Source organism: Pan paniscus, chromosome 6 (genome assembly GCF_029289425.2).
Source record: "Pan paniscus chromosome 6, NHGRI_mPanPan1-v2.0_pri, whole genome shotgun sequence".
In the NCBI taxonomy this organism is placed as follows: Eukaryota; Metazoa; Chordata; class Mammalia; order Primates; family Hominidae; genus Pan; species Pan paniscus.
In genome coordinates this window covers 164,833,191-164,858,688 of record NC_073255.2, presented here as the reverse complement: position 1 = coordinate 164,858,688, position 25,498 = coordinate 164,833,191, and the positions used below count along the sequence as shown (strand labels likewise).

The window sequence follows — 25,498 nt, the reverse complement described above, 5'->3', positions numbered from 1 at the left end:
GCACATGCAGGCTGCTGGTGGGGAATGGAGGGACCTGTTGGTCTTATTTGCATGATCTTCCACCTCTAGCTGTACACCCAATGCCAAATCCTTTTCTGGTAACCATGAAAAAGAATTTGACTGCATCAAGAGAAGGGAAAGGGGAGAAGAGGAAGGCATATGTTAAGCTGAAAAGGAAAACAGCACAGTGAAGCAGTTTCCAGTTCCTTCTTTCATTCTCGGTTCAAGAGGTACCTGTTCTTGCTACAGTGACCCAAACGCTTCTTCTTGGAGGCCTTTTCCTATCCTTTTCAGTCTTGTTTAACACCTAGATCTTTCTTTTTCATTTTCATTTTTTTCTTCTTTTTTTTGGAGAGTCTTGGCTCTGTCGCCCAGGCTGGAGTGCAGTGGCACGATTTCGGCTCACTGCAACCTCTGCCACCAATTCTTGGCCTCAGCCTCCTGAGTAGCTGGGACTACAGGGATGTGCCATCACACCAGGCTAACTTTTGTATTTTCATTAGAGACAAGGTTTCGCCATGTTGGCCAGGCTGGTCTTGAAATCCTGGCCTCATGTGATCCCCCTGCCTCGGCCTCCAAAGTGTTGGAATTACAGGCGTGAGCCACTGTGCCCAGCCTGTGTTACCACCTAGTTCTTTCTTTAGCGCTTCTGCTGGCACTGTGCTATCTATCTTCCAACTCTTCAACTTAATGCAGGTCAAGGACAAATCTATGGCAATCCTGGATTGTTGTGGTCATGGTAGGAAAGTATGGAGACACAAAGGAGCACTGCTATTCTGTCAGAGGATAAGGAAGCCTGTACCAGCCAGGATCTAGATAGTTCATACCCGTATCCCTCATTTTCAAGTTGCTGTGACAATGTCACAGAGGACCTGCATCAACAGAAAAAGCAGAGAGCCCTCACTGTTGGCAGATTAGTCTCCAAATACCCCTATGGCAAGTGGAGAACACTGCAAAGATGGTCAAACCATTGTTCCTTAGACATCCATGAGGTATGTGTGGAGTCCTGGTGTCACCCCTCCCTTGGTGATCACCTTATCAGTCCATAGCCAAGTCTAGAAAAGGCATCTTGCATAGGTTAGGACTTGCTGGCATTATCTCCAGACCTTTGGTTTTCCACTGAACGTAATACTGCCTAATGTGTGGGACCATGAGGAATCAGAGACAAAGAGACCTTATGTTATTTTACTTCACAGAATAAAAGACTGGCTGATGTCCTGAGGGTACTTAAATAAATAATCCTTTGCAAACTTAGACCAAGGATGGAAAATAGGTTTCCGTTAAGTGCCAAATCCTCTCAATTGGTAGTAGTAGCGAGGATCCCTGTTTTGAGAAGGATCTGAGCCCTGAGCCAAAGCAGCGCGGTGACTGACTGGCAATGTCTGCCATGGGTGGACAACCCGAATAGGGGTAGCATATGCATATGTGCCATCACTGGCTTAGACAGGCTGGGGGAGTGAAGAGCACTGGGAGGATTGTTCTTTGTTGATTCTGATCTGAATGCTGCTCACAACACACATACCTAGATCCAGCCTAGAACTCTACTCTGGTTTTGTACATACTGAAGTTCAAGTCCTAAATTTCAGTTAAGCCCTGAGAGAATTTCTTTTCTTTTTTTGGTTTCTGAGATGGAGTTTCGCTCTTGTTGCCAAGACTGGAGTGCAGTGGTGCGATCTTGGCTCACTGCAACCTCCGCCTCCTGGGTTCAAGTGATTCTCCTGCCTCGGCCTCCCAAATAGTTGGGATTACAGGCATGTGCCACCACGCCCAGCTGATTTTGTATTTTTAGTAGAGACGGGGTTTCTCCGTGTTGGTCAGGTTGGTCTTGAACTCCCGATCTCAGGTAATCGGCCCACCTTGGCCTCCCAAAGTGCTGGGATTACAGGCGTGAGCCACTGTGCCCGGCTGAGAGAATTTCTATTAATAATAAAAATGATGCTGCAAGCTACCATTCACTGAGTGTTTAATATCTTGGGTTGTGAGGAACAGTTTACACATACACTTAATTTTCACAGTAACCCTAGTGAGAAGGTACCCTCCTTACATAGGTGAGGCAATTAGGTTTAGCAGGATGGCTGCATTGCACAATGCTAGGGATAGCCTTCATATTAAATTCTAATAGGCACTGAGATTGCCCTCGGTTTAGAGAGGCTAAGGAATGTGTGCATGGTCAGACAGCAAATGGTGAAGGTGGAATGAGAACCTAGGTTTGACTTTTCACATGCTAACAGAGTTTCATTAAGAAGGAAAAGATGCCCTTAAATGTCCTAAAGAAGAGTCTAAGAATGAGCTATTCCTTTCTCACTATGTGAAATATGTTGTTTTGACCAGGTTAGGGTATCTCTGTTCTTAATTCTCAAGCTTGCTCATAATCTTATTTCATGCACCGCAGCATTTCATAACAGACCATTGGTCACTTTCATTTTCAAAATCCATTTAAGTGCAGCTGACCAGAAACCGTCACGGGTGGAGTAGCAAGTGGAAAGTTCATCAATAAAGCCAGGTTGGGAACACGGAGGTTCTCTTCAAGTCCTTGGCAACAGACACAGGGAGTGGGCATGCTAATGGCAAGAACAGGGCAGGGTAAAGGTCAGCTCATCCACCAGAACAGTTGCCCCTCTGTCCTTGGGCGAGTCACATGTGAAACACCACAACGTTAGTATTACCTGGAGAAAAAATGCCATCTACAGTCTGCTTGTGCTCTGCTGGTGGCTCAGGCAGCCTTGCTATTATATATTAAGAGCTGTGTTCTAAAAAGATATGAGTTGAATTATGTAATTCCATAGGGGATATTCAGACAATGGGCATGGCTTGCAATGTTTAGGACAAACGGAACAGGGAGGCCTGAAGCCTGAAGACACTCTAAACATGCCACATTAAAGTTCACTTGCCAGGTGCAATGGCTCATGCCCGTAATCCCAGCACTGTGGGAGGCTGAGGCAGGCAGATCTCTTGAGCCCAGAGTTTGAGACCAGCCTGGGCAACATGGTGAAAGCCTATCTCTACAGAAAATAACAAAACATTAGCTGGGCATGGGGACACGTGCCTGTAGTCCTACCTACTTGAGAGGCTGAGGTGGGAGGGTCACCTGAGCCTGGGAGGTTGAGGCTGCAGTGAGCCATGACTGTGCCACTGCATTCCAGCCTGGGCGACAGAGTGAGACCCTGTCTCAAAAAAAAAAAAAAAAAAGAAGCAAAAGCAAAACAAGCTCACACTCAAGTCTGCATGGGTGTTGGCCAATGCTCTGGGTTCAGAAGTTCTTCTGAAAACAAGTAGTGGGCAGGTCTGTGTGAGGTCATCTTTAGTTTGTCAAGAAATTATCTGCTTGTCTGTAGATACTACCAAATTAGGCTTCCAGAAGGAAGTTAACAGATTTCACAATAGGTATTTCACCTGAAAAATAAAAATTCTGAGCTGCTTTTCTTCAGCCCTTTGTTATTAAAAATATTAGCTTCCACCTTTTTTTTTCTTTTTTTTTTTTTAGAGAACACTCACCAAAGCTCAAGAAGCAGTGACTATTCAGGATGATTACAGAGGTAAGAGAAACTAGGAATTGTTACTAGGAGCACCTGATATATCAAAATGAAATAAATGGCACCCAGCTCTCCTAGCACAAACCCTACCTCTCAGGGGAGTCCAGCAGTCTCTTCCTCCTGATAACATTTTTCCATTTATTCTAGGTCATAGGCCCTACATAGCTATGAGAGGGAGACCAGGAGACTGAATGTGCCTGGCAATAGCTATCTTCCATAGGAATGGCTCATTAAGAATATCATTTCATGTCAGATGGGTAGACTGTATCGAATACCATGAGTGGCAAGGGTTCTGCTTGGCAAGGCTCTGTTTCAAGGACTTTCATGACCTTATGTGATCCAGTACATGCCTTCCCCAATTGCAATCACTGCCCACTATCCTCATCATCCAGCCTCAATTGAGATGAGGCATAAAGTAAGTACTGTGGACCCTTCTAGCAGAAAAAATGCAAGAGGAAATCACATGTGAGGCTTTTATGTCTTTACTCTGGGCTGAGCTGGGTTAGACCTAAAGATGGAGAGGAAAAGTGAGTGCCAGGAGTCTTGGAACTGCTAAAGTTTCATTGCTTCTACTTGGGGGGAAAAATGAAACTGTCAGGTCTGAGGACTGTATTTCTTCCTTTTTTTTTTTTTTTTGATAGGAACAACATTAAGAAAAACAAATTGATCTGACAGAGAAAACATAAAACTCTCTTAAGGAAGAGTTTACTATAGTAGGGACCCATTCCCTAGGGGAAGGGAAGGGAAGCGTCTGCTGAAAAGGATTTTCTTCCCTGGGCTAGAATTACATCCTTGAGGCCTTCCTACATGTTCCAAGGAGGCCAAATCTCTTGTGGTCCTAAACTATTCCTCATTCCACTCCTAATCCCAACAGCCATCCTGGGATAGGAACACTAGCCTCTGGAGAGCAGTGAGGCCTATCAAACCTACACCAGTCAGCCCATATGACATAATTACAGGTAACAGAATCTTGGCCAAGCCAATGAAAAATTAGGCACAGTACCTATTTCAGAAGAATGGATGCAATTCTATGCTTGACTGGCTATGAAAGTTCTAAGGAGAGGAATAGGGAAACAGTCGAGCTAAGCCAGCAGCTTTGCAGAGAGGAATCCCACTGGTGCCAGCACAGTATTGGCACCTATCAGCACATGCTGCTGAGCTCACTTGGGGAAGGCCACCAGTGACTGGAGACTCAGCTACTTCCAGACGTTAAAAGCTGATAGAGGAAGCCCAGTAGTCAGGGGAAGAAAGGCAATGGGGCAACGTCCCCCATGGTACATTTCTACCTCCACTTTTCTCCTTGTGATGCCACTTTCATTTAGGGGCTGGAATGGGATTTGAGGGCCCTCTCTTCTCTCTAGGCTTTCTGAAGTACTTCGCAAAGGGCCAGGAGCCCAGAAGTGAAGGGGCTGTAATAGACAGATAACAACCTGGTATTCAGGAACAGCCCGTCTCCAAACAGGAATTTGTTGACCTGAACTTCAAAATTAACTCTTCGCTTATTTAGCAGTCTAATCCACAAAACAGAAACATACTAGAGAGGGAGAGATTTGCAGACTATGTTCAGAGAGTGAAGGGACACGAATGGTTTCTATTTGAACACTAAACATTTTTCAAAACACTCATCATTATCTCATTACCTTTAAATATACTGGCTGGAGAGACAGGGAGACCCAGGCAGGTCAGGGTCCTATAGTAAGTGCACAGTCAGGTTTTGGCTATGGACTTTTTCAATGATAAGCTGATGAATTAGCAGCCATGTGTCCAGTCTTAATACTTCAGCAGTTTTCCTCCCACCCTGACAAATGCCAAGCTTGGAGAGCTTTCCTAAAGAACCATAAAGGACAACAAAATAACAGGCCTTCTTCCCATTCTCTAGAATTAGGTCACAAGGAATCAATTAGTTGATTTGACAAATATTTATTTATTGAGTATCTCTTATATACTAGGCACTGGAGTACAAAGACAAAACATGGTTCCTGTCTGTGAGGAGCTTACAAGCTAGTGGGGAGAGACTTGGGTCATAGATCCCTTGTATACTATTGGTAAGTGCACAACAGATACATGCACAGGGTGCTGTGGGAACTGATGGAAGGACATCTCATCTAGCCTGGGAGAGCAAGGGAAGCCTTCCAAGAAAAGGTGATGCACCTTCCAGAACAGGAGTGAATAGGAAAGCAAGCAAGGGCGATGACTGATGTGCTGGGCCGAAAGTCTAAGTCTACCTGAGAGATGGGAGAAACAAAATGTAATGGTATATATGGCGAACTGCCAATATAACAGGTCCATTCTGATAAGGCACGAATTACGAAGTGAGTGGGGGTGGTGAGACATAAAGTTGGAGAGGTTATCAAGAATATATGTAAACTGAGATAAGACTTTATCCCAGAGGCAATGGGGAGTTATATTTTTTAAACAAATGCACCTACACAGTCAGATTTGTCTTTTAAGAAACATTAGATATAGGAATATAGACATACATGAGCAAATGGGAAAAGTAAGGCCCACAAAAATCAAACAGCAGATGAAGCAGGAATCAGACAATCAATAGACACAGGAGCTGTGGGAAGAGCAGAGTAAATATTTAGGGGAGGCATGAGCATAGCAAATTCTTCAAATTCCTCTGCAGTCTTGGAAGCATTCAGGATCAGAATCCATGCCCTACAGAAGACTGACTCTTAGTCAATGTGGGACCTTCAGGGAAGTCCTCTACTATTCCTTTAACTAGTTCCAGATATTCTATGGTTGAAAAATGGTAAAATATGGCTAAAAGAATTATTGCCTTCTAAAAGCAAAACTGGCATGATTTGAGGAGAAAAAGCATTTGATTTGGAATGCAGATATTTGAGTTTTAGTATATGTCTTACCATTAGCTCTGTGAACAGAGGCAAGTTACTGTGCATTTTGGTGTCCTGAACTGTAAGACAGGGTTAATATTTTTCTTATAGGTTTGCTGTGAGATTAGAATGAAACATTATGCATGAAAACACTTTTAAAATGAGAAAATGCTATATAAAATTAAGGTTTGATCACTATTAAGACAGGAGTTTTTCTTACCTGAGACTTCTTCAAAGAATATGGCCCTTAACTAAGAATAAACTGCTTGAAATTAAAGACCACTGGTGGGTGATGAACTGTCAAGCATGTGTGGGGAGGTGATAAAGGCCTTAGCCCCCAAACAGCCTTTAAAAGCTTGTGGGATGAGAGAGTTATTTAGAAAGCTGACCATAACATGTTCCCTTTTTCCTGGGCAGTGGCTGAGATAATCTAGAATAAGGGGGCTTTGTGAAAATAAATGACACATTGCCGGACAGCCTGCTTGCTTTTCCAGCAGGTAATTATTTGTGGCTCGGAGAGGGTTCCCAAGCGACTTGGCCGTCAGGGAGAGTCAGGAGAGTAGGTTGCACTGGATTCACCCTCACTGGGCGTCCATTACTTTCTTGGAATTTCCTGTGGCTTGAACTGTCCTCATTCCTTTGATCCAGAGATATAACTTTGCTAGCGTTCCCTCTCTTGTGGGTCTCCTCGACAGGGAAGGAGCCTGCGCAGAGAGATGGAATGGGAAGGGCTAAGAGAGCATACACCACAGTGCTTGTGGGGTGATGTAGGGAAAGGACCGAGGGCACAAGAAGGACAGAGATTGAGATAAACTTGAAACTGCTTAGAGCAGTTTATCTATTTCAGACACGATACAGCACACTTGGAGCTACGATGCAAGAAATGAAATCACTTTTTCTTGTATTCTAAGTTTTATTTCCCAGACATACACCCCTTCATAAACATACACCAATATTCATGGCTGAGGCCACATTCCCCTGAAACGTAAATACTTTTTTTTTCCCAATGGCAACAGTTGCTTATAATGTTTTTCTGTACCTTTTTTTTTTTTTTTTTTTTTTAAAGCAGGGAGTAAGGGAGAGAGAGGAAACCCAGGACTCTGCCCTGGCCACTGCAGCCTGCAGAATGAGCTCCCCGGGGCATCCTCCCTTTTAATGCCAGCAGGGAGAAGGGAAATAGGTCAAGGCAGCAGCCTGAGTTTTCAGCTGGGGCTGTCCAGCATGAGGACATCATTTTTCAGGCAGCAGCAAAGAGCAATTCTAATGTGTCAGAGAGGACAAAGGGGTCATCGAAAAAGGCCTTAGAAATGATCACCAAACCCACATACATTGCCCCTGTCCTCAGAAACTGTACCTCCTACAGCCTGGAACTGTGAAGACAGTTAAACTATGACACTGATCTCTTTAAATAATACCTTATGGCCCTTTAAGACTTCGGGTTTCTCCAACACAGCAGTGAAAACACTGCTGTGCAGGCAGCAACTGGTCAGTGAGTATGTGCTGGCTAGCTGCCTTCTGGAAGAAAGTGAGAAGAGACATGAAATCACTGTTTTATTCAGAACAAGGGCCGCAAAAAGGAAAGGGTGGCTTGGCATTGCTAGATCAGTGTTTTAGACAGGAATGCCAAGGCAGAAAAGAATCACATATCCAGGACCACATAAAAACTGGAGTGTGAAAACCTAGGAGTTTACACTTTTAAGCCAGTTATTTACCCATTAGCTAATGCTATCTCTCACTACTTCTGGGGGATGCTAGTAACAGGCACAACTCCCCATCTGGGAAATCACACCAGATCTTCCTGTCCTTGACTGTGTGGCAGGGAACTGCCTTAAAGAGTCAGCTGTATGTAGGTCAGGGGTCACCAAGTACATGCTATCCAATGGGACATGGCACTCAGCTCATAGTCACAGCTACAGCCAACAGATACAATAATCTCATGCAGTCCAGCCTCAACAGCAGGGGACAGGAGAGCCAACTTAAATTTTCAGGGCTATTACAAGCCATTTAAACCCAATTCAGTATACCATATGCAGCAGTAGTCAGCGAACTTTTTGGTAAAGGAACAGATCGTAAATAGTTTAGGCTTTGCAAGCCATATAGCCTCTGTCGTAACTACACAACTCGGCTGTTATAGTATGAAAGCAGTTATAGACAATACATGAAAGAATTAGCATGGCCAGGCCAGGCGCGGTTGGCTCATGCCTGTAATCCCAGCACTTTGGGAGGCTGAGGTGGGCAGATCACAAGGTCAGGAGTTCGAGACCAGCCTGGCCAATATGGTGAAACCCCGTCTCTACTAAAAATACAAAAAAAAAAAAAAAAAAAAAATTAGCCGAGCATGGTGATGCAGGCCTGTAATCCCAGCTACTTGGGAGGCTGAGGCAGGAGAATTGCTTGAACCCGGAAGGCAGAGGTTGCAGTGAGCTGAGATCGCGCCACTGCACTCCAGCCTGGGCGACAGAGCGAGACTCCGTTTCAAACAATCAAACAACAAGAAAAAACAGAGTTAGCATGGCTGTGTTTCAATGAAACTTTATTGTAAAACAGTTTTGCCCACCTGTCCTAAATACCAGCGGAGTCAGGCTAGAAAGAAAGACTGAATTTACTGTATTTTTTTTTTTTTGAGTAAAAGTGATCGTCATTTGAGAGTTATTTGGCTGCTTTGGGCTTCAAGGCTGGAGAAGCAGGTAATGGCACAGTGTCTCACTCACTGTTCTTCCTGCCCTGGGGTTGGCAGCACCACCAGAATGCCCAGACCACTGAGTTGGAATTGTCTTCCCAGATTTCCAACTCAGGTAAAAGAACAAAAGCCAACAGGAACCAATGGCTAAAGAGGAGCAATATGTAAAACAGTGGTGTAAAAGAAGAAATGCAACGTAAGAGGGCAGGAGAGAAGTCAAGATAATGGAGCCGAGTGGTGGCCAGAAATGTGAGTAGCTCTGTGCTGACTAGCGTCAGTGTAAAACAAATTTAAGGAAAGCAGCATTATGAGGTCTCAAGATAATGGGAGCCACCTGAAAACGGAGATAAAAGACTTGTCTAAAGCTTGAGGGCTCCACATGAAGATATGAGACGGAAAGACTATAATTCAGGCAGGAATTCCTGCACGGCCCACCAAAAGCCAGGACAATGCACTTACAAACATGGTGTCATTTTACCAGTGCCAGACACCCTGCATGCCAGCTTCCTGTTCTCTGCCTGGCAGAAGGCTGGCCTAGAGGCAGTCACCGTTACACAGCCCCTCTCCCCTCAGTATCTTCCTCAGGTTAGTTTATGGTTTCACATAGGGAAGTCCAACTTGATGACCAGGCCTCTGTAGGATCACACAAAGGGGCCCAGGAAGTACTTTGAAATCGTACAATCTGTGGGCTTCATCTTTCCTAGGATAATGCAGATTTATGGTAACCGAGGAAGGCATGCAGGGGATAGAGAAATTCTGGCCAAAGAAAAGACATGAAAAAAATTTAAAACTTTAAAGGGAAGGGATGGGGCAGGGCCAAGGACAATCACGTCTTCAAAATACCTGGTTATCTGAGCTAAAACTCATGATCAAGGGAACAGGTAAAAGGTGCAAAAAACCAGTTCAACTGCGGCCATCCCAGCAGTGGCTCAGCTCCAGGAGAGTTCCTGCACTGTCGTGCACTGTGGGCAAGATAGAGGCTGCCTGGAAGGTAAGAGCTGCATGAGGTGGGAGGTCGTGGGCCCACATTCAGGCATCCATGCATTGCTCAGGACTTCTGCTGAGGGCGGGAAGGACCTCTGCATCCAGGAGTACCAATGTACTGGGACTTTCCTCTTCTGCTAGATCTTTGTGGGGTTGGGGGAGTAGGACAAAGAGAAGCATTCCCCAAGACAACTTATGAAATAAAAATGGAGGTACTACATAGGTAAAAGTAAATGAATAAGCCTGTAATAAAACACAAACCTCTCCATTCCTACACTGTTCAGAAAACAGTTTTCATATATAATATAAAGGAAATGTTCAGGACAGTAGGGTATTACTGGATCTTTTAGTCAGATTTTTGAATTATTCATAGTTTAGGACATACTCACATTTTCTCAGTGTAAAGAACTTTCGAAACAGCCAACCCAAGTAATCATATAAGTAGCTAAGAAAATGCAGAAAGGTTCTTATTGAGATCCTCAACCTAGGGATATGAAAGATTGGGCCACTATAATCAAGAAAGATCAACTCTGGATTAGACTAAGAATCTGCAAACTCAATTACATACCAAGAGCACCAAAGAGTTTCCCCAAAGAAAACTGGGGAAAATTTTAATCTTTTTCAACAGTCAGGTATTAGCAAATATAAGACAAAGGTAAGGTCGCAATAACCATGGGAGAGTAAAAGAGTTTTGGGCCACTCACTCCTTTTAGTGATCAGTATTCTCTTTGATCCCCTTGTACTTTTGGATCTCATCAGTGGGCCAGAAACATGATCAGGAAGAAAGGTGGTTGGGAAAAAGACAGTTGAAAAAGAATGGGAAAGAAACTTTAGGAGATGTGAAACAGTAGGAAGACAACGATGGTGAGAAATTTGACTTAGACAGTAAATGATGAGAATGCCATCAACCGATGTCTTGGGCAATCTAATGAAGGGATTTCCTTCCTCCATCCAAAGCACAACAAACAAAAGTCTGTTGCTGCATCCTTCACAATGTCTTTAAGTTATGAATTTGAACAGACTCACCTGCTTTTACCAACATAGTTACTTTGCAGTTCATTATCCAAAATTAGAGGGAAATTCTACAATATCTGCCCCATCCACTTAATCCCTGGCCCACTTCAAAAACTGCAACAGGCACTTATAGACAACTGGAGTGTTTGGATTTTTGAAATACTTCTCTTGCACGGGGTTATTTTTAATTGATAAAAATTCAGGCAGCATTGTGTAACTACAAAACGGGAGAGGGGGAAGCACCTTCCATGTCAATATAAGGATTTTTACTTTGCATGCATCTTCACAAAAAATAAAATGGAGGGCAATGTGAATCTGATGATACAATTAAGCCCCCCAATCCCCCAATGATTGTACAGATAGCCAACAAAGCAGATGTGATACCCAGATTGTTGTAGCTGATGTTTGGGAAATGGAACTGAGAATTCAGGATTTGTTAGTCCACTCCACTTTCTTCTACAAAATAAGAAGGCAAGCAGTAAAGAATCAAAGAGGTGGCAACCAACACTTCTCTCTAGGCCAGGACAGTCCAACATAAGCATCTCGGACTGGCGTGTTCTCTTGTTCTCTCACGCCTCATGTATTTCTTAGCAATTCAAATCAGCTTGAGAGGCTGAAGCTTATAAACAGGTATTTTTATCACTGAGCATCCTAAAGAAGTCCATGCATCTGCTCTCAAAGATCTACGAAGACTCATTAGAGAGACAGCCTCTAGGACCCTATAATCTTGTACCTCTGTGAGTATTATGAAAGCTGGAGGGACCCTATAGATGACTGTAAAAGAAATGGGGACAATGGCAGATTCAAAAATCCTAAGGCTGAGCCAAGCACACCTCCCTGCTGCTCCTTTCTTGTGCCCACCTAGCAGGACAAATGGCTGGCATACTCCTGGAAAGAAGATGGATCTGTTGATGAAGGCTTGAGCAAAATTAGCAGGTAGAAGGGCACCACAGCAGCTGAGATCCTAACTCCTGCATGCAAGAGCCAGCCCAACAGGCAGAAACAGAAATACAATTAAATTAAGTCAGAAAACCCGCTACAGAAAATGCAATTACTCAAAGATACAAATAAATGTTCAAAGAAAATTGGCCCCTGACAGGGTTAGTCAAGCTTCTAAATCCAGCTGGAGACAGGCAACTCAGGCTAATACACCAAGGAGGAAGAATGCAAAGATGTAAGCTCTCTGCATCAGGAGCCTGGCTGGGCTGGCCTGGTGTCCACCACACATGCCAGGCCACCAGTGGAGGGGAGCAATTTGGGGGTGGCTGGCCAATGAAGCAGCGCTCAGGGAAATAAGATGTGGGCAGACACAAGAATGGATTATGGATGTGCAAGGCTGAGCAGTGGAAAAAACAACAGACTGATCTCTGACATGGCAGACCAAGGGAGCCTTATTTTGTCACCCCTCCTCACAGAAGAAGCAACAGGAAGATGTCCTACCTCTCGCTGCAGCACCAGTTCCTTGGTGAAAAGTGTAGCTTCCTCGCTGAAGGGCTCTCCTTCCTGCACCAAGCCTGGGAGGTTTCGGGCTCCTCTGGGGCATTCAATGCCTGTGTCAGGAGAAAAGGAGAATCTGTGATGAAAAGGTGCCCACTAGGCTTGCTGTCCAATAAGGACGGTCCCCTGACACCTCCAGTGAAGCAGGCATTACATCTAACTTCCATCCATTCTATCTGAGACGAAGACAGAGGTAATGGGAGAAGTGGAGGAGGGGTTTAGTTCTCCCCAGGTGGAAAAAACCAACACTATCACAGCAGCACCAATGGATAGGAGCTCTCAGCCACAGCATCTGGGAATTATCAAGAGCACATGGCGAAAGGAGCCTTCCAAGTAAGATGAGCAGGAACTCCTCATCCTGCACTGCTCCAACTGACGGTCCCATAGTCTCGCAGCTTGAGCCATCTCTTACAGAAATGGCTCCCTCACCTACTAATATCCCAGCCATTCTGCCTCCTAAGTGCCATGCTCACTGACTCCTGGACATTTTCTCCTTGCTGTCTGACTTTTACACCAAATTCAAAAGTGTTAATTCAGTGTCACTTTTCTCTTCAAATAAGCCTCCCCTCTCAACTCTGGGTGTATTCTGGACAATAGTATCATCGGCTTTTCATTCAGAATGAGAGACAGAAAAAAAAGCAAAACACCTCAGAATACTGATGAAATATTAGGTGACTGGAGCCAAAGAAACCCAGTTTCACATCCCAGCTCTATCACTTATTAGCTGTGTGACCTTAGCCAAATTACTCAGAAAGTCTCAGTTTTCCTACTTATAAAACAGATATTATAATATATCCGCTTCTTAAGGTTGCTGTGTGAACTAGGAGAGATTATTTAGAACGATGCCTGCCACATGGAGACGTTTACTATATCCTATTATTAATATTATCTGTATCATCATTATCACTCTTAGCAATTCCCATGCTCAAAACCTCAAAATCCTCTTTGACCCCCACAACCAACCTGTCCCTGAAGACAGAATCCTATCCTTCATACTCTTTTTTGTATCCAACCACAGGATTCTGTACAAAGTGCTCACTAACCAAGTGAGACTGCCTTTTCTTTCTTTGAGTCAACCCGTTAGTTTTGCAAGTATATTTACCACTAACAGTGGTCATCTGTGACAGACCATGAAATATGCTACATTTTGATATCTGAGACTTACAAATATTTCAAAAAAATTCACACTGTAGCTATAATTATGATGCTATATAATTACAGACATAATTCCACAAAAAGTGGAACTGGGCTAGAGACATAGGAAACGAAAATGATGAAGATCTGGGGGAGGATGCATGGAGTATGTGTGTCTCTGAATCACTGGTGGTCTCTCCTGCTGCAGTAAGGCAGAACTAAGAGGTGCTACCTTTTATTTACGAACAGCCTCAAGGGAACGTACAAGAGATCTGGCATAGGAGCAGCAGAAGCAGGGTGTCTCGGTGATGGCAAACACCTGCTTGGTGGAGAAAAGGTCCCACTGTTGCTAGGATAGAAGGTACATCTCTGTGTATGAATAAAGCTAGGTGCTGCTCATGTTTCTGGCCAGGGCATTGATTCAAGGTGACAAAGCTCAGAAAAAAGGGAATAGGCTATATATTGGGCTTTCAGAAGATAAAGAACGGAGCTTTCTCTCTGAGCCCCAAGGCCTTACAAATGGAATACACCACATCAAATAAAATGCTAGGCCAGGAGAAAGACTGCCACAGGACAGCAGCTTGAGGTGACAGCAAGGACCATTCTGCCACCCTTGAAAAGATGGGACAGATGAAGGCCCCACCCAAGTGTCACATGGCAAAGAAGATCACCAGGGCTGCCTCATTCCTGGCACTTCAGTGCCGGCCTGCAAGGGAGGGGTGGAACGTATTTTTGTAAAAGACAGCAATAAACTCATGAGCCAAGGAGCCTGAGATTAACCCTACAGGGAGAGATGAGGCTAGAGAAAAATGGAATGAAAAATGGCCCATGTTTTTTACATCAATAGCCAAAAACACTTTTCTTTTTATATCTGCAAACTAAGCAAGAACAAAATCATCAGAGAGAAAAATAAACAATTCCATTGAACAATCTTGCCACATAACCACAGAAAAAGCATTGTTGCAGAAACAGGCATAATGCTAAAACAAGTGTTCAGTTTGTTTCTGACTCTTAGCAGCCATTTGGGCAGGACAGGACTGGGGTGCTGTTGGGTGGGGCTATGAACTGGGGACTAGAACTGGGATGTAGCTAGGGCACTGCACTGGGCAGCAGGAACTAAGGGGTTGAATTTTCACTATGAGGGCATAAAAGATTTCTGAGCTTCACTTACTGAGTACCACTCTACTCCTTTGTCACTTTCTTGGTATTCTGAAATCTCACCAGGTTGGTCAAGCTACAGAGATTGCAGTTGCTCTCCTGAATCCTGGAGACCACCAAGTGATTAAATTGAGAAAACATGATGGCTCAGTGGGCCAGGGTGTTAAACAAATCAAGCAGAAATATATTCAAAACATTTTTCATGAGATAGTCCTCTGGGCCTGTGAAAACCAAATCCCAGTCACTCCATGTAGACACAAAGGCAAAGAAGGGCCTTTGTTACGTTGCTAGTCCACTTCCCAGCAGTTAAGCCCTAGCACGACAAGAGTAGGAAGCTGAAGTAGGGTGCTTCTGTGCCCTTTTTCAAGTGGAAATAAGTAAACATCCATTCACATCCATTCCCATCAGGCAGAGGCAGAATCTATTCCCAGACTAAGGTACAAAGTCAGGGCCAGGAGAGCAGGACAGGCTTTATGATATCTGAATGTCTGAGTATTAGAAATTTGCCGAGCCGAGCTACATCTACAGATAGAAGATACTGTAGATGGGCGTTTTTCAAACTTTTTATTCTTACTGTGACCAACATACACACTTACATATGGGTACAAACACCTGTAGACAACCAATGGAAGTAAGAAGCCTTCAATAGATTCCAGAGTTTCAAAACAGTCACATCAGGCAGATTCTGCCAGTGCAATTGTTTAGGCAGGAAGACCATTTCCTGAGGTTTCCTTCTCTGCCATCTTGATATTACCTTTTGCAGAGCAGTATTTATGTATTCATTTATTTATTTGGGGGGTTATTTTTATTGGAGGCCAGCTTAGCAATTATTACGTTTCCACAAAACAATGGTTAATCTTGACTATATATGTTAGTTATATATGTCAGTATATGTTATACTGACAGTCTCTCTTCTGTTCACCATTTCATTAAGGAAAAAAACAAAACGGCTATGACACTGAATTGATTTAAAACCTCTAGTGGGACAAATACCCAGTTTGAAAAACACTGGTATTGACTGAGGTGTAAAGACAGAAGGATGGAAGGACGGGGCAGGTCCTGATGGCTTTCTTGCAGAATTAAAAAAGTGCTCCAACTGAGGGTTTATCCAGTTTCTAGACTTGCTTTTGTGTACTAAGGGACCAAGGAACAGAGCAAAAAATATGCTGTCCACTGATAGAGAGGAGACCACACAAATGGTAACATTCTGAGCCAAAAAGTCAGTTGTCGTTGCTGCTGAAAGCCAGATGAAGCCACATGCTGGCAGCGAGCAGAGTTATTATGCTGTGCCCTCCTCTCCCAAGAGCTCAGGGAGCAAGTCAACCTAATCCATGCTGCACCTTTCCTCAAGCAATGCCTGCACTGCTGGGCTGGTGATGCAATAAAATGGACGTTAAAAATAAAAGTTAAAGAAAACAGATGAAGGGAAAGAAAGTTGGGTTCTAAGAAAGCAAACCCAAGGCTGCTGATGCTCAGCTGGGCAGGCTGACAGGCAGCAATGGAGCGCTCCCAAGCCACACAGGGCCTCGGACTGTAAATATGAAGTGAGATATCACTGGAGCTGCAGAAGTTCTCCCCAGCCAGTTGAGGAAGTGCCTGGCTGGATCCTGCATGTTACCACCAATAGCTGTCTTTTCTGATAACATACCAGTGCAGTGCTGCCTGCTGATAAAGATATATTAACTCTGCTGTGCCTCAAATGCCACAGGTGCAAGAGAAGTGCCAAGCTTACCTCTGACACAAGCCTTTAAGAAACAAACTATTTTGTTTTAATAAACACAAAAGAAGACAAAACACTACACTTAAAAAAAAAATCCCCAAAATTCCTGAGCATTTTCCTTCCCTATTATGGGGTGTGCCAGAACAAAGACAGATCCCCCATGGGGGGACTCAGCTGACTTCCACAAGGGCAGGCACAGGAGAGGCAGGTAAGACAAATGCCTGCCCCACCTCCTGCTCCATGTGGCTGCTGCTCCTGACCTCTTTCAAACTCTATAGGTCCATCTGCCTATAAGCAAAAACTCATTATTTTTCACACCTTTTCTAGACTTTCTGGGATATGAATGGTTGACCATGGCTATTTGAAACAAAACAAAACAAAACAAAAGGAAATAAAATCAAGTAAAAAGAGGTTTCTGCCTGACTCTGTATAGTTTAGGAAGAGAAAATTCATTGCTAGCCATCAGTACATCATGATTCTGGGTTCTGCTCTGCCACTGATAGAATATTAAACTTATCCAGGCCTCATCTGTCTATAAAATGAAGGATATGCAAGGCCTTCTCTGGACACAAAATCTTACCATTTTGGTTATACCCTTTTGAGATTCCTCACCCAAGCCTTGACTCATGGAGTATAAATATCCAACAAAATGCTGGGCTATGGAGCAATCATTCTATTAAAAAAATTATACATTTAGAGACATTGACTAACTAGGTCAATTAACACAAATACTCTGGTCAGTCAGCTTTGGAACAAGAAGTACACATTCTTGTTAATGACAAGACAATGGGCTCTGTAAGAGATTCTATTGATGGCTATGTGAAACTTATGTATCGCTCTGAGTATTTTACACTCTTTGTCGAGTTTTATGATAACTAAGTCTCAGGACTCAAAATGTGTTCACTTTTTCCTTTATTGGGCAGTGGGAGCTAAGGGAAGTGTGACAAATTGGCCTTAGCTGGAAGTATGTGACAGCTTCCCAGTGGCACTTATTCCACCACTAAGAGACCAGGCATTAGCTGAAGGAGACAAAACTCAAGTGGAAACAAAAAACAGTTTGAAGGATTAGTCAGCGGTGTCTACTGCATGCCCGCTGTGTTCTCACTACTGCATCAGACATCACAGTGGCACAGGAGGCATGCAGAACCTGCCTTCTGTCCACGGGGTACACTGAAAAATCCACCAGCTCATCTAGCAGACCTCTACTCTCCATTGAACTAATACTTGTCAATGTCTACTCTGGGCCAGGAAGATGAGGATTGTTGTGGAAGATGAGGATTCAATGATGAAAACACTTTGTGCTCATGAAGTTAGTTACCAGCTAGGAAAGATTATTTTACTCTACTATTGTAAAAGGTATGTTATTGGTGACTGGATTTGCCATTTGGCCTATATGTTGCATAATGTTAAGAAATAGTACATGGCCGGGCACAGTGGCTCAAGCCTGTAATCCCAGCACTCTGGGAGGCCAAGGCAGGCGGATCACTTGAGGTCAGGAGTTTGAGACCAGCCTGGCCAAGATGGTGAAACCCCGCCTCTACTAAAAATACAAAAATTGGCAGGGTGTGGTGGTGTGCGCCTGTAGGGCCAGCTACTCAGGAGGCTGAGGCAGGAGAACCACTTGAATTCCAGAGGTGGAGGTTGCAGTGAGCTGAGATTGTACCACTGCACTCTAGCCCAGGCTAGAAGTGCATGTGTGGCTAGGAAGCTATTGGCAGAATGTAGTGGACAACTCAATCACGGGGCTTAACAGGACACATCCCTCACTAAGGAGACAGCCTCGGGCAGCTATGCTTTTTAGCACATGACCTCTGTTCTCTCCGCACACCACAAGCTGGGAATGGGAAGTCAGCGCAGAAGGTGGGGAATGGCAGAGAGGGAGGGAGTGGTGCTGTACCAGCTTCAAGGGTAGCAAATGTGCAGTCAGGCCAGCAATAGGAAAAACAGCTCTATTCAAATAGAAATGGCAGATGCCAGGTGAGCCAATAAGAGTCTCCTTCTGGAATTTGAACTGAGCAGTGTTTAAAACACAATCCCCGCAGGAGCCAGAGGAAGGAGGCAATAAGCAGAGGGGACGAACTGACATTAACACTGGAGATCTACAGTGAGGTCCCTGGAGCAGTCTCAGACTCAGAATCACCTCAGGTTCCAGGATCTGTGACACCTGACCCTACCTAGGCTCCTATTAGATTTTCATGGATATTCCTCTGCTCTCTCCCCTCATTGACACTGTAAGCCAATCTGTGAGGATCTGGTACTTTCAACCAAACTAAAACTAAAACTATAACAAAAACAGTGCATCTTAGGGCAGGCACTGTGTCATATTCAGATTTTAATCTTTCCAGCACTTAACATACTATGCAGCACACAGTGGCATTGGAGACGCTCAATAAATGTTGAATGAATATTAGTGAAAAATAGTTCTGAAAAACGTAAACACACAGAGAAAGAGATGGTTGATGAACTGTCAGGGTGCAGAGCTGAGATGAGGTTTAGTCTGACACACCTGGAGAACAGAGGTGTTTTATGCAAATACCAGGAAAGGGGCCAACAGAATCCATAACTACATACATCCCACTTTCCCATGGTTATATAACACTTCAAGGATTAAACAAAGTATAGCATAGCTACACCCTTTTACCCCACTGGTCTTTAAATTGGCATATTTAGAGAACATGGTTTAACTACAGAGTTGAAGTGGTCAACAATGACCAGCTATGTCAGAGAGACCTGAGGCTGGAGCATAGCAGAAATGTTTAGCTTCTGACATGCCAAAGGAGGAAAACAATTCTCACTCATGACCTATGTTCAATTCTAGGAAAGTTATGTGGCCACATGGAAATGCAGAAAACTGGAGCACACTTAAAGAGAGCAGGGGAAAATGACTCAGGGGCGTGGAGACCTGCCTTTAAAGGGAAGATAAAAGGTGCTAAATTTGTACAGCTCAGCTAAGCGGTGACTAAGTGGGTGACAGGATAACAATCTGCAAATATTTGAAAGGTGTAAACACAAGAAAGGAGGGAGAATGCCTAGCCTGAAAACAGGGGGTGTAATTATTAGGGGAAAGAAAATCTGGACGCCATATCGGAAAAACTTAGTGTGGGGATGACTACTGGGATATAAATAAGTTTCCCAATGGAAGGGAAAATGTTATTCAGTCTTAAAGCTGAAAGATGGTCACTAAGTCCACTCCTCTGCTTACAGTGAGGAGCCCAGGCCAGTGAATTGTGATTTCATTTTATATATTTAGGCAAATTAATAATATTCAATATTATTGAATATTGAATATTCAATACCTCTGCTTTAAATAATGCTCCCTGAAATTTCAACACAATTTTTGTTGATCAAACGATGGGGGAGACAAAATGGCAGTTTTGATGGAACTTTCACAACAAAACAGGGTTTATCTCCCTAGCCACATACCTAGCTAGCAGATAAAGGGGTGCTCAGTGCAGATGTAGGGGGCGGACAGTGGGGAGAGGAACAGGAGGCAAGAGTATCTCATCTAGTTTTCATCTTCCTTTCTAGTCTTTAAGACCCCAGGCAGGAATGCTGTAAAAGTTTTCCAGATAGGAAACTATGGACACCTCTCCTTTCTATAGACTGCACTTGGTCCCCTGGAGTCATTGTCAAGGACAAGACACAGAACACCAAAACAGGCTTCCTGTCCCACTGACTGCACTCCCATACCTCTGCCTGAGTACCTGCTGCTGCAGCTACTCGATTTATAATCCACAGGCTCCCAGCGGTTTTTTACCCCTAGACTCAATTAGTTCCATTTCTATACTTTCCCATACCACCCTTCTTCCCACCAAAAAACAAAACAAAATTGTAAAAAGCCCCACTACACATAGACTGTAAGATACTTAAACTCCGTATAAAGGCTGAGAAAAGCAACACTTTTAAGTTTGTCCAGGCCGATTTCAAAAATTCTTCAGCGCCAACAATATATAGACAGGTATTCCCTCCTTAAGTATCAAGAACAAAATCAAGAACTTTTAACCATCAACATGAAAGGTAGAGTCAGACAGACCATCTGCCTAATTTTAAGGAATGTAGTTATCACTTAAATAACATACAAAGCCAAATCAGTTCATGCCATTGCTTCTCAGACCTGTAATAGCTCATACACCAAAAACTTGTACTTCTTGCTCATAAGCTTTAAAGTAGAAAGAATTTGGATGGCTCAGGTTGCAAACGCTGTCAGTGAATCAGTTCACTATTGAAAACTGCACACCATCTCACTTAGGGCGTATATTTCCACATTCCTAAAATGGCCCAAAGAAAAAGGGAAATGGCAGACCAGTTGGTTCCCAAGAGTTCGTTCTTCATGATATGAGGCTACAGTTTGTACTAAAAGGTTTAGAAGTAAAACAAAGATTTTGCATTCTCTCAAATTCTTTATTCTCTCCCTTGTTCTCTAAACTCCTACTTTGTTACCTCAGGGGAGGTAGCATCTTGTGGGCCAATTTTGGAACATGTCACTGCTAAAGCTCTTTCAATGATCAGAATAAAGGGATAAAAGAAGAATGAAGGGATCCTAATTAAAGGGATCAAATACCTCAGGTAATTGTAGTCAGGGGAGTCAGAACTGGGCAGAAGCTGAGACTGAAGCTGTTTTTAGTCACAGCTCCAATTTTTTAGGATAGACTTTTATTAGGTTGTTCGGATTTTGTAATGTTTGATGCATTTGTTGAAAGACCAGGCACTGAAGTTAATTTGGAATTGGAACAAGAAAACCAAGTCTTCACAATGCAATGGAAACTGCAGCTCTCTTTGAAGAAAGGAAGGGGAAGAGAAGAGAAGCATCTACAGACAGGAAGTGCGGTGCTTGGCTGTTAAACATGCCTTAAGTTTCTGATACAAGTCATAATAGTTGTTCGCCTGTTAACGGTAGATCCCTCTTCTACAGTCATTTGAGGTAAGGGATATGCCACTTCTCTCTACATCCCCGGTATCTGGCAAACAGAAGATGCTCAATAATTCAGTTTGCTACATGAATGCCAGAGAGGAGAAAATCTAGCAATAACAGATACACCAAACCTGTTACAACAACCTGCTTTTCCAAGAGTTCTGGATGCATATGAGTTAACATGTGGAGTATTGATGAGGAATTCTAGTACTACTTATTCTCAGGACTTAAAGGTGAGTGTGTGGTTAAATGCTCAATCATTGACCACAGCCAGTGGAAGAGGCAAGGAAGGGATGACTTAGAGGCCTTATACTGAATATCTTGCTCTCAGTCTAGCCAGGCAATGTACAAAACCAGCTTCACTGAATTTGATTTATTGTTAGCTTTAGACACCACACAATCTCTCCCAAATGGGAAAAAAGCATTTTTAGATGGAGCTGGTACAGAAGATAACAATCAGGCCAGCATGGGAATAACCTTTTATAATTCTCCCCATTGCAGAGCAAGATCTGAAAACAATGATTTTTAAGGGGAGAAAAAAAAAACCCTCTCACTGATTAACGAGGCCTTTCCCTTTCTGTGGCATCCCAAGAGCAGGCTGTAACCCACCTCACCAGGCTGTCTCTGGAGGTGTGTTTGGGAAGGGGACTGGAGATCGCAGGCTGTCCGCTTCCCAATGCCCATGTTCATTTTTGGGGATTGCTATAAGCAGCAGCTGCAATAATGTCGCCATCAGCTACTAGCAGAAAGAACAACTGGGCATGGGAGAGACCTGTGCCTTTCAAATGTTTTTTTTTTTTTTTTCCTGGGTTTCTCTTTATTATCCATACCAAAACAACAACCTCATACCTTCATTAACAAATTCACAGAAAACAAAGTATCTGAGGTCAAAAGCTAGAGCTGCAGTCTTCTGAATGACAAGAAAGCTCCTACATGGCTCAAGCTTTTATGTAACACAGTGGCACTGTGCAGACAGCATCTAACAGGCACAAATGCTACGTCTGAGCAAGGAGGAGGAGTTGGTTTCTATGAGAACCTCAACTTTTATTTCTTCTGACTTATTTTAAAGCAATAGGACTTTATCTTTAAATCAAATAAAACATATTTTCCCCCCTTTTGATTTTTGGCACCAAAGGTTCCTATTCTTGGTCTTTTTTATTCCATGTTAATTGATAAAGAGAAAAATTTGAATCTACTGTCCAGGTTGCTAGAGATTTGCTACAAGGTGAAGAGAAAGCCACAGGAAATACCCCTATGGATCTTGCAAGTCTCCACTTCCATGAGGTACTCTGACACACACCTGGCAGCCAAATGTAAAAGCTACTTACTTGCATAAATTTAGAGTGACTTTTTCTAGACCAAGCTGTTTTATTTGAACAAAATGGTTCTGAGATGTGTGGAGTGTACTTCTAAACTATTGCCTTTTTTGAGCTTTCACTCAAAGAAAATTGCTCTGAGCTCCTCCTCCTGAGGCAAGTGAATTCCAAATGTCTAGAGATTAGTATACTTAGCCTACAGTAGGATGGGGAGGAAAAACCAGCTAGTGTCAGGAATATTAAGACTTAAGAACCAAAGAGCATGAATAAAAAAAACCTCTGGACTGAGAAACTCTTAGCAAGAGTACTTCACCTCACTAACTTTACTTTAAAGAAAAAGAAAAAAATAAAATAAAATAAAGCAAGCAAAAAGGGAAAGGAATTGTGAAAAGTCAAGGTTCTCCAAGAGCACAGGCCAAGCTACATATATCCTATCCCGAGTAGCTTGAATCCTGGGCCAGCTGTGGGTCAAGAATGGCATTTGCCTTATTCATCTATTTATTTTTTAGTTACCATACTCTAAAGCAGGGAACAACAGACAACTTCCTGAAGACTAAGTCTGCCCACTGATTTTACAGAGCTCATGAGCTAAGAATGATTTTTACATTTTTGAATGGTTAAGACAAAAATCAGAAGAAGAATATTTGTGACATGTTATAGGATATAATAAATTCCTCTTCAAAGGTTTTAGCCTGTAAATTGTTAAGTACAATGAGTTCTAAGATCCTTTCCAAAGAACCAATATATCAGTATGTTCAGCTCCCCTGTTCTTTGTTCTTCATTTTAAAGTTTAACTTCCTCGTTCTTTACGTCTCCTTGCCCCTAGTTTCAGTAAACCCCCTCCTAGCCTCTATCACCTGCTCTGACCTTAGTCATCCTTGGTCACCTGCTCTGTTCTTATTCATCCAGAGTCACCTGTTCTGTAACTGCCCTTCCTGCTAAACTACTCACCCTGCCACTCCAGCTCGTACCCCTGCTCTCTTTAAAAGAGCCAATCAGAATTAGCTTAGAGTGTGCAGTCCAACCCTAGCCGATAGGGAAACGACACAGCAATAGGGGCTACCTGCCCCTTCCCCTCCCTCGTTCAAGTGTGCTCTCACCATTGCTCCATCCGTGAGTCGCACCCTTCTACAGAAGTAAAATTGCCTTGCTGAGAAAATTTATGTTCGAGTGCTGTTTCTTTTGCCACACTGAAAATTTATTTCCAACAATGTGAAGACTATGAAATTCAAATTTCAGTGTCAATAAATGAAGTCTTATTAGAACATGGCCACATGTATTTGCTGTCTATGACAGCTTTCATAGTACAGGGCTAGTTGTACCATGAATATTTGTAACAAAGACCATAAGGCTCACAAAGACTAAGATATTTACTATTTGCCCCTTTCTAGAAAAAGCTCGCCAACATGCTCTGAAGCATGTTGCATGGTGGTTTAAAAAAAAATACAGGCGGCCAGGTGTGGTGGCTCACGTCTGTAATCCCAGCACTTTGGGAGGCCGAGGTGGGTGGATCACCTGAGGTCAGGAGTTCAAGACCAGCCTGGCCAACATGGTGAAACCCCACCTCTACTAAAAATACAAAAATTGGCCAGGCGTGGTGGTGTGCGCCTGTAATCCCAGCTACTCAGCAGGCTGAGGCAGGAGAATCGCTTGAACCTGATAGTACAGGGTAACTAAACCTGATGTTTAGTTATCAGTACAGGTGACAGCATAAAATGTTAAATTATAATAAATAAAAATAATATTTAAAAAACCTTATGGTCATGTGACCTAGAAGGTAAAAGGAATGAAAACATGGCTTAGGGGAAGTGGCCAGAGGCAGCTGACATTAACCACAGGTATGTGCCCTTAACCTTTCTCTCCTGAGCCCTGTTCTATGAATGTCCACTTTCCTGTACGTCTGATCATTCTATTTTATTCCCACTGTCCTCCCACAGATGCATATTTCCCCATTCAAAACATAATTTCCATAAGCTCAAACCGTGAAAATGCCAGAGTTGCCACTCTGTTCTTCATTATAACTGCTTCTCTCCACTTCCTGACCAATCTGCTCACCATTACATTTCTTGTGAAGAAGTCCTTTGCTCCTAAGATGTTGTCCTTAGACTTTATCTTTCAACTAAATGATAGTTAGAAGTCCTACTAGATTGTTCTATGGTATTTACCACTGAGCGCCAACCCCTTAGTGAGATCCTTTCTTCCTTGATGCTTCTGTCTTCTAGGTGTCCTATCTCTCTGGCTGCTTGTTTTGTTTCTTACTGTTGCCCTCAGTCATGCACTGGGCCCTTTTTTTCTCTCTGCACTATCCTTTGGCAGGTCTATCCATTCTCACCTTCTCTATTCACTGTGATCATGCAGAACTCAGACATGTAATCCTGGCCCTATACCCAATTGCCAAACATCTAACAACTGCCCACGTCTCCCCTTGGATGTCCTGCCAAGACCTCAAACTCAACATGTCTTAAAATCAAACTCATCTTCTTCCTCCTAAACCTCTGCCACCTACCTCCTCCTCTTCCAGAGTTCCCCATTCTGGTTCCAGCGTGACCATCCTCTTGGGCTGAAAACCTCTCTTATCTTCTTCCCTACTCTATCCACATAACCCAGTGATTGCTACATCCTCTTGATTCCATTATTTTCCCTTCTATAGTTATTCCTCTGAATCTTCAACATACCTCTGTTTGTCAGGCTCTTGTCACTTGTGGCCAAGAAT

General features: G+C 43.3%; 1 protein-coding gene across 1 annotated transcript in view; it reads right to left on the bottom strand.

Annotated features, from left to right (window-relative positions):
* SND1 (staphylococcal nuclease and tudor domain containing 1) overlaps positions 1-25,498 on the bottom strand; it is a 436,722-nt gene that overhangs the window by 88,994 nt on the left and 322,230 nt on the right. Inside the window, exon 16 of the mRNA XM_003806046.5 lies at positions 12,489-12,598. Coding sequence (XP_003806094.1) covers positions 12,489-12,598 — 110 coding nt within the window. The remainder of the gene's footprint in view (positions 1-12,488; positions 12,599-25,498) is intronic.